At 43.4% G+C, this 15898-nt stretch overlaps 1 protein-coding gene across 5 annotated transcripts in view; it reads right to left on the reverse strand.

Annotated features, from left to right (window-relative positions):
* Positions 1-442: 442 nt before the first annotated feature.
* LOC132392829 (disintegrin and metalloproteinase domain-containing protein 23-like) overlaps positions 443-15898 on the reverse strand; it is a 153330-nt gene continuing 137874 nt past the window's right edge. For 2 of the 5 annotated variants that reach the window (XM_059967279.1, XM_059967274.1), the window contains one exon: positions 12000-12427. In XM_059967279.1, the coding sequence (XP_059823262.1) occupies positions 12213-12427 (215 nt within the window). In that variant the 3' untranslated portion in view covers positions 12000-12212. Of the gene's footprint in view, positions 583-5977; positions 9639-11999; positions 12428-15898 lie in introns of those variants that run through there. The other 3 variants (XM_059967276.1, XM_059967280.1, XM_059967277.1) reach the window with 3 other exon arrangements.

The following is a 15898-nucleotide window of genomic DNA, read 5'->3' on the forward strand; positions in this document are numbered from 1 at the left end:
ACAAATGCTCATTTAATTTACACAGTCATAATAATTTACAAGTACACACATTGATTTACACAAATATAGACACACACACATACATATGTGCATACACACACAATTTCTTTCTGCATTCTGCCTGTTTCATATTGGTGTGCTTTGAAAGAGATATCTAAACCAATTCAAATGTGAAGACAGATCTGTGCTCCACAATTAGATACAGTGCCCATAAAAAGTATTCACCCACTTGGAAGTTTTCATGGTTTATTGTTTTACAACATCGAATCACAGTGGATTTAATTTGGCTTTTTTGACACTGATCAGCAGAAAAAGACTATTTCCTGTCAAAGTGAAAACAGATCTCCACAAAGTGATCTAAATGAATTACAAATATTAAACACAAAATAATTGATTGTATAAGTATTCACCTCCCCCCCCCCCCTTTAATATGACACACCAAATCATCACTGGAGCAGCTAGTTCATAATATAAGTCACATAATTAATCAAATGGAGATCACCATGTGCAGTCAAGGTGTTTCATAGACTGTAGTAAAAATACACCTGTATCTGGAAGGTCCAACTGCTGGTGAATCCGTATCTGGGGGGGGGGGGGGGGAACACTATGAAGACAAAAGAACACTCCAAGCAACTCCACAAAAAGGTCATTGAAAAGCACACATCAGGAGATGGATACAAGAAATTTTCAAGTCACTGAATATCCCTTTTAGTATAGTTAAGTCAATTATCAAGAATATGGCACAGCTGTAAATCTGCCTAGATCAGGCCGTCCTCAGAAACTGAGTGTCCATGCAAGAAGGGGACAAGTGAGGGAGACCACCAAGACCTATGACAGCACTGGAGGAGTTACAGTGGCTCAGATGGGAGAGAGTGCGCATACAGCACCCGCTACCAGGGTGCTTCACCAGTTGCAGTTCTATGGGAGAGTGGCAAAGAGAAAGCCACTATTGAAAAAAACATGAAATCTCAGCTAGAGTTTGCCAGAAGGCATCGGGAGACTCTGAAGTCAACTGGAAGAAGGTTTCGTGGTCTGATTAAACCACAATTGAGCGTTTTGGTCATCAGACTAAATGCCATATTTGGTGTAAGCCAAACACCGCACATCATCAAAACCACACCATCCCTACCGTGAAGCATGGTGGTGGCTGCATCATGCTATGGGGATGCTTCACTGCAGCAGCCCTGGAAGGTTTGAAGGTAGAGGGTAAAATGAATGCACCAAAATACAGGGAAATCCTGTAGGAAAACTTGATACAGTCTGCAAGAGAACTGTGACTTGGGAGAAGATTTGTTTTCCAGCAAGACAATAACCCCCAAGCATAAAGCCAAAGCTACACAGGAATGGCTAAAAAACAACAAAGTTAATGTCCTGGAGTGGCCAAGTCAAGTCCAGTCCTCAATTCAATTGAGAATTTGTGGCTGAACTTGTAAAGGGCTGTTACCTCATGATCCACATGCAATCTGACAGAACTTGAGCAGTTTTGTAAAGAATGGGAATGAGCTGATAGAGACCTATCCACACAGACTCAGGGCTGTAATTTCTGCCAAAGGTGCATCTACTAAATACTGACTTGAAGGGAGTGAATACTTATGCAATCAATTAATTTGTGTTTTATATTTGCAATTAAATTACATCACTTTGTAGCGACCTATTTGCACTTTGACATGAAACTCTTTTTCTGTTGATTATGTCAATAAAGCCAAATTAAATTCACTGTGATTCAATGTTGTAAAATAATAAAACATGAAAACTTGCAAAGGGGATGATATTTTTTATAGGTACTGTACAGCTATTGTGGCAAGATCACTGCTGGATGAAAAAGACAATAGAGTAGGTGCAGGAGTAGGCCATTCGGCCCTTTGAGCCAGCACCGCCATTCAATGTTATCATCCACAATCAGTAACCCATTCCTGCCTTCTTCCCATATGCCTTGACTCCGCTGTCTTTAAGAGCTCTATCTAACTCTTACTTGAAAGCATCCAGAGAATTGGCCTCCACTGCCTTCTGAGGCAGAGCATTCATAAATCCACAACTCTCTGGGATAAAAAGTTTTTCCTCAACTCTGTTCTAAATGGCCAACCCCTTATTCTTAAACTGTGGCCTCTAGTTCTGGACTCCCCCAACATCAGGAACATGTTTCCTGCCTCTAGCATGTCCAATCCCTTAATAATCTTATATGTTTCAATCAGATCCCCTCTCATCCTTATAAATTCCAGTGTATACAAGCCCAATCACTCTAATCCTTCAACATATGACAGTCCTGCCATCCCGGGAATCAACCTTGTGAACTTACGCTGCACTCCCTCAATAGCAAGAATGTCCTTACTCAAATTCGGAGACCAAAACCAAACACAATACTCCAGGTGTGGTCTCACCAGGGCCCTGTACATCTGCAGAAGGACCTCTTTGCTCCTATACTCAGCTCCCCTACTTATGAAGGCTAACATGCCATTAGCTTTCCTCACTGCCTGCTGTACTTTGAGCAGACTTTGAGGGCCAGAGGAAAGCCACCTATCGTCCAGCAAAAAGAATCAATCAGGTCCCACACACCAAGGTCCAGGATAACTGAGGTACAACCAATCAAAAAGACTTGGGATGGTGGGGGATCAGTAAAGGAAAACTTATGTAGTTTTAACAATGTAGTTATAGATTGCAAACATTGTAGAATATCGTTTGTTGCTGCAAGGTCCTTTAAAACCTTTCTTAAATTTTTGGAGACAGCCATGAAGTGCCCACCGATACAAACTCAGTTCCTGACACAAAGTTCTAAGCCAATAATCCAGACTGCTGTCTGATTTGTATCAGATGATCTTAGGTCTGGTGGATTATCATATCATATACTGTGAAAATGATAATCCACACTCCTTCATTCCAAATTCTGACTGCTCTGCATCTGGCTCAGAGTCCAGTTTCTAGCACTCCCAAATCATTGGGAACCCATTTTCAGTACTCCCTTTACACATCAGAGCCCTGATTCCCATGCTCCTTTTAAACTTACCTGGAATCTATTTCCTTCTCTCCATTTCAACTCATTGCCTTCATTGGCAAATTTACTATTGTGAAGCAACTAAAAATGACTTGTATTAGAGGCGTTTCAGAGCACCAAAGTAATATACAATAGTGCAGAAAATCTGAACACACCACAGCAAACTTTATTGTGGTTGCTTGTAATAAAAGCTCTAACATTCCCTCATCACTGGGGCCTTTGAGGTCACTCATGGAAGACTGGTCAAAAGGATAGAGCCAAGGCAAGTTGGCAAATGGGATTCAAACTTGGCCTGGTAATAGAAAACAGTATGCTGATTGATGGTAGACTTTGTAATTGGAACCCTATGGTCACTGGGGTACCACTCGGATTAGTGCTGGGACTTTCACTATTGCCAATGGGATATGTGTAAGTAAGTTGTCAGATAACATGAAAATTGGAGTTGTTGTTGAGGGTAGACTCAGGGTATAGAATGGCATTAAAGAGTTAGTAGGATAGGCAGATAAATGTCAGATGGAATTTAATCTGATGCGAGGTAGTGCATGTTGAGAATACTAATGAGGCTAGGACAAACACAATGAATGGCTGGACCCGAGAGAGTTTTGAAGAACAGGCGTACGAGTACATGGATCCCTGAAGGTGGCAGCATACAGGTAGATAAAGTTGGTGAAAAAGGCACACAGGACATTTGTCTTCATTATTCCTGGCATGGGTTAATGTGGAGGTGCTGGTGGATATAGTAGACTTTATAAACATTAATATTAAGCTACAGCTGGAGTACTCTGTATACATCTAGTTGTCACACTATAGGAAGCACTGCAATGGCGAAGGTAATGAGATTCACCTGGATGTTGCCTGGGACTGCTTTGTCAAGCACCTTTGCTCCATCCACAAACGACACGATTTCCTACTGGCCAACCATTTTAATTTCAATCTCCATTCCCTTTCTGGCAATGTCAGTCCATGGCCTCCTCTACTGCCACAATGAGACCACTCTCATGGTGGACAAGCAACACCTTATATTCCATCAGGGTCGCTTCTAACCTGATGGCATGGACATTGATTTCTCCAACTTTCAGTAATTTTTCCCTCCCCCTTCTGTCTTCGTCAATGCCCCACTCTGCCTCACCCCCCCCTTACCTCTTCTCTTCTTCTACCTGCCTATCACCTCCCCCTGATGCCCTTCCTCCTTCCCTTTCTCCCATGGTCCATTCTCCTAAACTATCAAATTCCTTCTCCTCCAACCCTTTACCTTTTCCACTCATCTCCTCCCAGCTTCTTATTTCATTCCACCCGGCTTTACCTATCACCTTCTAGCCTGTACTCCTTCCCCTCCCTCACCACCACCACCCCCCCCCCCCCCCCCAGCTGGGGCTGCTTTACTTGGAGTGAAGGAGACTCGGGGGAACCTGATCAAGGTGTACAAAATCATGAGGGCCAATAGGGTAGATAGTAAGACACCTCCCCCCCCCCCCCCCCATTGTCAAGGTGTGTAAATCCAGAAGGCAAAGATTTAAGATGAACTGTAGGTAGTTCACAGGGAATATAAGGAAGAATTTCTTCATTTGGATAATAGTTAGAATCTGGAACACACTGGCTGACAGACTGGTGGAAGTTGACTCTCTCAACAGTTAAGACATATCCAGGTGAGGACTTTTGTCTCCAAGGCACAGAAGGTGCAGACCAGTGCTGGATGATGGGATTAGTGTGGATGGGTACTCAATGGACAGCATGAGTGTAATCCAAATAGCCATTCTCTGTGCTGTTTGATTCTGTGAAAATCTTACCTAAATCACACTGAAATTATTGGGAGTTTCAGATCTGGTTCCAACTGGTAGGTTAGAGTTGCCACTGGGAGGCAAATGGACTTTATACCACTGGAGACAATGAGACTGGGGATAAAAATCCACTTCTTCTCAAAGAGATCAAGTCTTACCTGCTGCATCAGTAGCAGTGAGAATGGTGTGGAACTGTGGTGCAGTTACAAAAGCAGCTCAGGTAAGGAAAATTATTTTCCAACTGACTTCCTCCCTACCTCTTTTTGCATGGTTTCATCACTGTGTATGTTTTTTTTCAAAAATGATTTCAATAGTGATTACTAAATACGCAATATGAGCCAATGTACCCACAGTCCTCATAGATAAGTGCCTTATGTATAATAGATTATGTCGTACAAACTCTCGCACCTTTAGGGCTTTGGTGCCAGACGAGCAGATTTTCCAGATTACTGCATGTTACTCCACTGATACCCCAATGTATTGTACTATTTCTTACATATTACGCTGCAGTATGATCCATTTTGTATTGAAGCCAGTGGGGTGTTTAAAGGCAGTAGGATATAGACATGCAACCTGTGTCTGACTTCACAACTCATTCACAGTGTGGTCCCGTGATGTGTTCTCCAGACAAGTGAACATGCCAAACGCCAAACTATCAGCATTCCCTAAAAGAAAACACCACGAAGTATAGAGGTTATCACAACACTATTATAGCTCCGTCTGTAACGAGTCACTGTACATCCACCCCGTGGAATTTTCCCCGGGTGCTCCAGTTTCCTACCACAGTCCAAAGACGTACCTGGTAGGTTAATCAGTCACTGTCCCATGATTAGGTTAGGGATTGCTGTAGTGGTGTGGCTCAAAGGGCTTACTCCAAGCTGAATATCTCTAAATAAATAAATCCTAGATAAACGAATGCTGGATTACTGGAGTTTTGCCATCGTTTGCCACAGAGATGCTGATCATACTCCACATTCAGTTTCCAATCCACCGTATAGCAAATAACAATCATACATTATGCAATAGAACCCAGAATTTTATTTTGTTTTTTTTCCATGGAACGAGATGTGGTGCAGACATATAGTCTCCTTAAGGTACTTAACACATGGACAAAGATTTATTGCAGTCCTATATACCTTGAAGCAGAGGGTGTATAGAAATCACCCAGTCATTATCTCCCCTCCCTGACCCCTCCTTCCCCCCCCCCAATACACTCAACACACCGGTACGAAGCTTGTCAACCAGTGTTAATTGGACACTATTAAATTTTAATGTCCTTTGCATTTACAGGCGATCTCCTCCATGGCCAGATTGGCAATCTTACACAGAGAAATATCAACACTGAACATAAATTAGCCATATAATTTTTTTCTCTTTTTAGTATGGTGATCTTTAATGAAAATAAACCCGGTGCTGTCATCTTACTAAAGATTGATTCAGACATTCAATTCATGGCATCTCATTAATAATTGTATATAAAAAACATTTCCTTCACGATTTTCAAGTATATAGTTCAGTTCATACCATGTTTTCTATGTGGATAGGTGTGTGCAATACACATTTTTGCATAGTAAATAAAAAAAATGTAGTTGTTAATCTTTCCTTCTTTCCCCATGCATCTGTCAGCATAGTCCTGCTGAGATTATTCTTGAATTTCTCAACGAAGATGATCCAAGCTTCATTATGTTACTACATGCAGCATCCCAGTAATAGCCAAGGTTTTTGTCATGGCTAGAATGACTAATGTTTATATATATTACAGAAGCAGCAGCTATATAGGGGGAGGTATGGGGGGCAAGGCAGGTGTTCGTTCAGATGGCAAGGTGCGGATACCATCTAGGCCACTCTGACCTCAGTAGGTTGCATGCTGAGTGATCCCATTTTCTTGAGGTTACCAAGCCACAGAGAGGGACCTTGGACTGCCCAACCTGCCGCAATTGCCCTAGAGTTCCTCAGAAATGAAGATTCAACTTCATTGCAGTACCAGGTGCAACTCAGGAGAAAGGGGGAAAAAATCATACAAACATTAAAAATAATACTTGTTTTTCAATTATTTAAGAAAATGTTGATGGCAAAGATGGTATGACTGACAGTCAAGTAACAGCCAATTGTGTCACCTGAAGCTGGGTGTCACAAAGTTGCTGGGGGACTGTTAGGGGGTTTGGGGCAATGTTCAGGATACTAACCCCCTAAGAAAACTGGGGCAGCTCTGGAGTAACCAACCTTGTAATGGCTTGCAAACACAATGGAGCATCATCTAAGAATACTTTTCACTGGGTTGGGTGGAGAAGTTGTCCAAATGTTCCTGGCGAGGAGAATTGGCTTCTTCCTCTGAAGACTAGGCATGATGACTGGAACAGTCAATCACTGGATTTATCGCACTAATGTGGCAAGTTGGCCTGATTTGCCAAGAGACAGACTGCTGTTGTCGTCTGCAGCAGAAACATAGCCCTATCTCATTCAGCTCTAAAGTTCTGATAACAGTGCACCCGCAGTCACTGGCACACATCGGCTCCAGGCACTTGCAGGATTCACCCAGTATCTTTACTAGCATTTTCTGGTTCCATGACTTCCACCATTCAGCAGGATAAGTGCAGTAGACATGTGGGAAGATCATCTCTTCCAGTCCCACAACAAGCTGACACATTAAGATACCATAATTTTCCTGTTCCTGGCTCAATATCCAAGAACTTCCCAAGAAGGGCTCCCAGCACACAAATTGCAGCAGTTCAATAGAATCGTTCACACTACATCAAACCAGAATGAGTAATCAAAGATGGCTTTAGCACTTCTGTTCATATATAGAACTAATTTTCTCTAATATGTTCTATATTTTTTAACCACACTTTACATTCTAGATTGAAATAGTTATCACATCCACAAGGACTCTGAATTGGCGAGTGCCCCTCCCTTTAAGAAGGGTGGTTAATGGCTGCGCTGGAGGAAGGATATGGAGCTTCTCCAGTTCGGATTCACACGCGGCCTGCGACTCTCTCCACCCCAAGTGGGAGGTGACATATTCTCTGTAACACAGCTCTTGTCGAACCCCGGCTTAGGACTGGGATGATTCAAATTGGAAGCAAAAATCTATCAACTGGGCAGCAACTACTCTAGCTACAGTGTACACTGGAAGAGCTCCACTGGTGATTTCTGACATGGATACAATACAGCTGCATACAAAAACAAGAGCATCGCTTAATCTAATGAGATACTACCTGACAGCATTGCCAGTGTGTAAATCCTGTCTGTTCAGTTCCTAGCACCCTGAGTTAATCACTAAAGTGGCTTAAAGGGAGAGTACATTTTTGAGTTTGAACTGGAAACATAGGAGAGGACAGTCCAGATGGGGAGATGGTTATTCTGCTATGTCACTGTACTTGTCAATCCCCAATGATCTGCGGCCTTTCTACTGATTGCAACAGAATAAACCTAAAGAATATTCACTTCTGATTTTTTTTTAAGTTCAATGGCTGCTCTTCCTTTCCACTGGCACCCAATGGTACTAATTGACAGCCATGCCATGAGATGCTTTAACATGCATAGCGCAGTGTGACTTCCTCACAAAGTGAATAGAGAACTGCTGGGTCGTGCGCAGTCCAATGGGAGCATGAAATGTCATTGACCAATCCGGGCTTGCAGTTCTTATGAAGGCAGAGTGAAATAGAAGAAGGATACGTCGATAATTTACTTACATTTTCCTTGTACTGTACATAGAGTAAGTAAATAATATTTTCCATCTATTAAAGGGCATTTTTTTTTTTGGTTCCAGAAACATCACAGCAGAACTGAAATGATCTAGCAACCTGTATTATTCGGCATTCACAATTGAGTGTCACTACATTATTTCCTCAGTCATCCAATGAGGACTGGCAACCTCTTTTAAGCTGATCCAGGCAGAATACGTAACACGCTGTGGGTGGGATAAAGCTTCAATGAAACCCCATATATAAAGTTGTAGTCATTCAGCATGAAGTAAGGGAGTTAACATTCACCTGGAATAATGACCAAGCATTAAAAAAAAACACCTGCTTATAGACCGACACTAAATACAGAGCAGTGAGAAAATCTATACAACCTATATCATTTCCCTTTGACAGAGTGTCCTATTGCTGCCCCAGTTACAAACCAGATAGAAAATAAATCTGTGGCAGCTCACAAACTGAGGAGAAGATGAACCTGAGATTGGATGGAGATAGCGACCATTTAAGCTTCCATGGAAATACAAAATGTGCTGTGAAGACTTCTGTCGACAGGTGCTGCAACACTAGCTCCTTCTCTCCGATTTTCTGTGTGTGTGTGTGTTTTATTTGATTCACTTCCATGCTGGTACCGTTGGGAAGAGAATACCATGTGTGTGGATGAGCGTTGCCTGCTCCGGGAACCAAAGTAAAAAGGAAAAGGAACCCCATGCGCTGCAAGATCTCAGGCAATGTTGAGTTTATGGCCACCAGCCTCCTTAGCATCACAGCAGGCTTCCAGGAGGTGTGGAGGAAGTCCCAGTTTTCCTCAACTATACTCTGACCAGGAAAGTACTTGGAGCCCACCCCTTCCCCACCTCACCCTCCCAGTAGATCTGTGGAGGTTGGTGGCGAGGGGTGGTCAGTCAGGGAAGAATTGAGAGCAGAAGGGCCACGCTCTGGTTGCAGAGTTTATTTCCGCCTCCCCTCGTCACGAGGGGAGTGCAAGTTATGAGACAACGCTCTGTACTGGCCCTGCATTCCTGTGCTTCTTTTACTGTGCGCCAAGCCATGACAGTTTATGCTCAGTAGTCGTACCCAGAATCCAAAGGAGCAGAGTCCAGGAGGTGGCACTTAGTCTCTCTTCATATTGCACCAGCCTGGCTGGGATCATATCTTCTCTTCTTGACATTTCTTGTGAACGCAGGGGACAGAGAAAACACAAATCAGGGAGGGGATCAGGACAGTGGAGGAAGAGAAACCATATTAGTAAGTGCACAGTTAGCTTGCATTCTAGTGCACTGTCTTCAGAGTACAGTCACTCCTTCAGCCTAAAGCCCTTTGTAATACAATGAAGGCCATAGAAGACAAAAGTAGGGTGAAAACAATTGGTTGTAGACGGAGGATAAAGCACATAAAAATCTAATTATGATAAATCTCAGTATTAGGTTTTAAAGCTTTTTTTCCCTTATTTTCAATTGGTAAAGCTCAGCAGAACTGTGAGTACAAATGAAGTGAGTACTGTGGTATCTCATCTGTTGCCCCAGAGCACTGCTGATTTGGTGCCTAGAGTGTTGAGGCTGGGGGGGGGGGGGGGGGGGGGTATAATCCCTCCAGTTCTCCCTGCAGCAGGGTGAAGCTGAGTGACTCCTCCCTGTGCTTCTCCACAACACCACCAGTAAACATGCCAGCTCATCAATGAGCTGCATCTCAGTCACAAAGCAACGCACTCTGCCGCTCCAGGATGCGACAGGTTTGGAGACTAACTGACCGGGTCAGGACATCCGGCCTCTTTGTGCTTGGACAACTGATACTATTTTTCCCCTCCTTCCTTCTTTGCAACCTGTCACTTTGTGCTTTACCGTCGACAGCCAATGTCTCTGGAAAATGCCAATCAATGGCTTTGCTTGGGGCTTCTCATTTCAGACTACTTTAGACTGAAGGATTTCTGTACAGCAGAGGCAAAGCCCAGCAGCACGACACAATGAAGATTACACTTACACACCACATCTATGGTTGGATCCCTAGAAAATGGACAAGCCGTGGCCTTTACATCTTGGATACTGGAACTGTCTGGCTTCAAGTTACCCATCTCCCTCCCCTTGGAAATTTAACGCTGATACCGGCTGTCCATTCTCCTGGGAGAAAGGAGGAGGAGGAGTGGGAGGAAATAATTTTTTTTTCAAACAGCAAGACATCACAAAGCAATGAAGGGATGTGCTCCAACCTCCCCAGACTCTGGCTTTATGTGGGGCATATAAGCAAGGCCTCATGCTAAGGCACCTCTACCTAATACTGTTTTCTCCTTCCTCTAAAACATGCCCAATACCATTAGAAAAGGCATGCAAAACAAAACCTGGAGAGGGTGTGATTTTTAACGAGTGAGAAGTGACTGAAAGAAGATACCAGAGATCATGAACTCTGTGGACAATCAAGAGTCAGCGTACAATTCCACCAAGTTTTGCAATTAAGACAATTTCATTCCGCAACTATTTCTTGCAGTGATCAAGCCTTACCGCAGGTGAGGCAAGTCTCGAGGTTTAACAGGAGCTGTTAGCCTTTCTGCACTGGCCACAGATCTGTACCAACAACTCAGGAGAAAACCATCAGCAAGCTGAAAATACTGTGTGCTCTTCTTCATTTTTAAATACATTTATGTATTAGTTGTAAAGCATAGGGCTAAAGGGAAAAAAAACTGTTTGACAGTTAATTATCCACCTACATCATGCAACATTTATTAATTTTTTAAGTGGGGAGGTAAACAGTGACATGAGCTAGACCAATGGCAGAAGAAACAAAGCAGTGAGAAACAGAACATGATTCTAATGAAAACTCCAGGATCTCATCCTATTGGAGTTGCCAGGGATATTTGTAGAGTGCCTATTCTCCTATATCGAAGCCCAACATAGCGTCTCCTTCACCTGTGAGATCCCTGGTGCTGGTGAATGCTGATTTTAATGCCTTTAAATGGGAGCTCCATGATCCGATGTTGCAGCCCAGATCAATAAGGCTGGCAAATGTGTTCTATGGCTCAGTTATACAGCTGGATCTTCGACACATCTAAGTAACCAGCAACATGTTTTGTCCACATTTAAAGGAGGATGGTGAGCTAATTTGCCAAGGTTAAAATCAACTCTCATAGAGTCCTTAAGCAGCAATGTCAACTCTCGATTTACCAAGTATGCATCAGTCAAATGTGTCTCGATAAACTCAGTGAACATTCACACAGCTACTGAGACTACCACTCCCAACCTGTCCCACCAGGAACACCATAAAATTCCAAAAGAGACATATTTTCCAGGCCAACAAATCTCTCTGCTGTTCTGGGATTTCCTTCGTAAGTGCAAATACTTTACTGTCTTATTGTCAAATGAATTAAACAGCTCTCCCAACACTGGGCCATGTTAAAACACTTCGTTGGTAATGTTCTTGTGACTGTTATGCATAGCAAGGTCTTACCAACCCTAATGAACAGCTGTTTTTTTTAAGCGATCTGAAATAATGAGATGGAAGCTTTAATTCCCCGCCCCCCCCCCCCCCCCCGGAGTAAGGGTCTCAACCTTATAACTAACCTAAAAGCCTACATATCACACAGAGCAGTACTCCTTCACTATGAGATTTTGTGGATTTGGTGTGGCCTCTACCTCCAAGGCTTTGTCCTGCTCTCCAAACCTTCTCCCTGTGTTCTTTTACTAGGAGGCCATGCTCGGGCTAGGTTTACACCATTTTAACAGTTTAGACCTCAAATTATTGGAACAAAGAAGCTTATTAGTTAAAGGAAGCAGCTAGACAGCTCTTCAACAAATAAGAGTTCAAGGATGTTAGCAGTGCACTATGTGAGTGATGTGGACAGAGGGTTAAAATGGAGGATCCTGACCTCCGGCATCGTGTGGAGTTCGCACATCCTCCCGCATGCGCCAGTTTGCTGCCACCTCCCACAGATATGCGGATGGATAGGTTAACCAGGAATTGTATATTGGTCCCTGTATGCAGTTGAGTAGTAGAATGTGGCGGGGTGGGGGCAGGGAAGATGATGGGAACGCGGGGAGAATAAAAACAGTATTAGTGTAGGACTGCAGTGAATTGGTGCATTGAAATTCCTACTTTCATATTGTACGACTCTATCGACTCCAGCCTTCTATCGACGACAACCTTCCCAAGGACAATAAATGCTAGCCTGGCCCGTGATGCCCAGATCCCAAAAGCAAGTAGCTTTAAATGGAATGGCACTATACAGACACTGCCCAACACAGTGGGGGGATGCAGCGTAGGTACTGCATACACCAGGGAGCAGAACTCTGTAAACATCACCTGACCAATGAGTGGATGCAAACCCATTCTCTATAGACCTCTTGCAAATATAGTAGTTCAGCAGCATCTAAACAACATCGTTACCTGGTAATCTACCCCATGGTGCTAAAAAGGAGTGTAATCAGACAGAGAGGGAGGAAAAATACTGATCCTGACCCAAAGGATCAAAATCCCGGCCAATGAACAGAGCAATGGAGGTCTAGGAGGGCTGGAATTTATGGAGCACTAGGATTACAGAGTGGCGTGGAAAGGGAGAAAATGATGGAGCTGAGAAGGAGCAAATAAATAGGGAAATTTGACAATGACGATGAAGTCAAGGGCTTAGGGTGGGATCCTGCAGGCCTGGATCTTCTGGGATTGAGCTGGTCTAATATATTAGCTTTCCTGCGGCTCTCCCTGATAGACGGTGGTTGGTGAATCCAGAAGGAAATGACAGTTTGCTTTAATCCTTTCCTTTAGCCAGAGGGTAGGTCTGTGGAATTCATCGCCACAGATGACTTTGGAGGCCAAGTCATTGGGTATATTTAAAACAGAGGTTGACAGATTCTTCATTAGTAAGGGCATCAAAGGTTACGGGGAGAAAAGAGGAAAACTGGGTTTGAGAGGATAATAAATCAGCCATGATCAAATGGTGGGGCAGACTCGATGAGCCAAATGGTCTAATTCAGCTCCCATGTCTTATGGTCTTCATGTATGATTTTCCAAGTCACATGGGAAAACTGGGAATCATGCTAATGGATCCACTGGATCTAGTAAATTTCCAAAAATTCCTGGCACTTTCAAGGGCATTCATGTTAGAAAGCTCCACAAAGGTTCATTGGAAAACCATCCAAATGTGCCTGTCTGTGCTCCATGAGTTGATGCAGCCTGTTTCACCACCTCAAGGAGGCAACAAATGTTGGTGGCACAGCTAACAGAGCTGCTGCTTCACAGCTCCAGGGGCACAGGCTCAATCCTGACCCCAGATGCTGTCGGTGTGGAGTATGCACTTTCTTCCTGTGAACATGAAGGTTTCACTATGGTGCTCCAGTTTCCTCCCACATCACACAGATGTAGATTAATAGGCCACTGTAAAATTGCCCCTACTGAGAAGCAAAATCTAGGTGGAGTGGATAGAAATTTGGCGAGAATAGGTAATGTGGAAATTAAAGGTGTCATGGAACCATAGAACATTGAGCACTACAGGACAGTACATGCCCTTTGTCCCATGATGTTGGGTCACCCTTTTAACCTACTCTAAGATCAAGCTAACCATTCCCTCCTATATAGCCCTTCATGTTTCTATCATTCATTTGCTTCTCTGAGTCTCTTAAATGCCCCTAATGTATCTGCTTCTACCATCATCTATCTATCCTCACACCCACCATTCTCTGTGTAAAAAAATTACCTCTGACTCCCCCCCCCTCCCATACCTTACTCAAATCACTTTAAAATTATGTTCCCTGGTATTAGCCATTTATGCCCTGGGAAAATGTCTCTGGCTATCCACTCGATCTAAGCCTCTATCAAGTCCCCCTTCATCGTCCTTCACTCCAAACAGAAAAGCCATATCTCTCACAATCTACACCCAAAAGACATGCTCTCTAGTCCACACAGCATCCTGGTAAATCTCCTCTGCATTCTTTCTAAAGCTTTCACATTCTTCCTATAACGAGGCAACCAAATCTAAAGACAGTACTCCAAGTATTGTCTAACCAGTATTTTATAGAGCTAAAAATATTGCCTCATGGCTCTTTAATTCAAACTCCCAACCAATGAAGGACACCCATCATATATTTTTAACCACTCTATCAATGGATGCATTTCTCAAAAGGAGAAATAAATAAATGTTAAAAATACATTTTCCTCCAATCAGATATCATCTGCTTTTCTGCGTTTGCCTTTTGCACTTCCTTGCTAGAAAGTTTCTTCCAGTTCTGGTTCTGCTTTCAGTGCTTCTTTCACAGACCACCAGCTGGGATCCTCTTTCACTCCCTGATTTTCCTGACCGAACCTCTCCTGTGTACTGCCTTTCAACTGCACTTTTCTCCACTTTCAGATATTGTTTTCTGCCTCACTTCTGCAGATTTTGATTCTGCCTTGGATACTCCATCCAACCATGCAGTCCACAACTAAACAGAAGCTGAGAGAGGAACACCATGGTTATACTTGATACCTTTTACACTGGGCTCCCTGCAAGTCAATCTTGGAGATCTTTAGGATCTGATAGCCCACACGGCAGAAATTCCCAGGGATTCCTTGTTTGGCTCGACAATCTGCTGCAGCAAGATCTGAGGAAAGGGAATGATCGGAAGTACTTAAAGAAACAGGCAGGATCGAGCGCAGCTCGATCTTATCCTCTGGTGCTGTCTTAAGTGGAGTTTCACATTCTGCTTGTGACCATGTGGGTTTCCTCCCACACCCCAAAAACATGCTGCTTGGTTAACTGGCCATGGTAAATTGCCCCTGATGTAGGTGGGTGGAAGCACAAGTAGAATGAAATGATGGACATGAGACAGTGAATAGGTCATTGGGAATTAAGTTGGGGGGGTGGGGAATGATTAATCGAGTTGCTCCAAGAGCCAGCATAAATTTGACAGGCCCAAAGGCCTCCTGTATATCACAAGAAGAAAAAATATGAAATGTCAAATTTGTACTCAAATTGTTTCCATCAACGAATTGACTTTGCACACTACAACTGCTGTGGTGCTTCCAGTACATAACAGCAGTCAATTTACTCAGCAAAGTGAAAAACCACAGGAAGCAACACAGTTCCATATGCAACCAATTCTACAGGCAGTGACTCAATCTAAAACCACACAAACCCAGAAGACCATAATATATAGGAGCAGAATTAGGCTATTTGGCCATTGCGTCTGCTCTGTCGTTTCATCATTGCTGATCCATTTTCCCCCTCAGCCCCAATCTCCTGCCTTCCCCCCATATCCCGTCATGCTCTGACTGATCAACAATCTATCAACCCCTGCCTTAAATGTACCTAAAGACGGCCTCCACAGCTGCCTGTGGCAATGAATTCCACAGATTCACCACTCTCTGACTAAAGTAATTCCTTATGTCCATTCTAAAAGGATGCCACTCTATGCTGAGGCTGTGCCCTCTGGTCTTAGACTCCCCCACCATAAGAAACATCCTCTCTACATCTA

This window comes from Hypanus sabinus, chromosome 4 (assembly GCF_030144855.1).
Source record: "Hypanus sabinus isolate sHypSab1 chromosome 4, sHypSab1.hap1, whole genome shotgun sequence".
NCBI classification, from domain to species: Eukaryota; Metazoa; Chordata; class Chondrichthyes; order Myliobatiformes; family Dasyatidae; genus Hypanus; species Hypanus sabinus.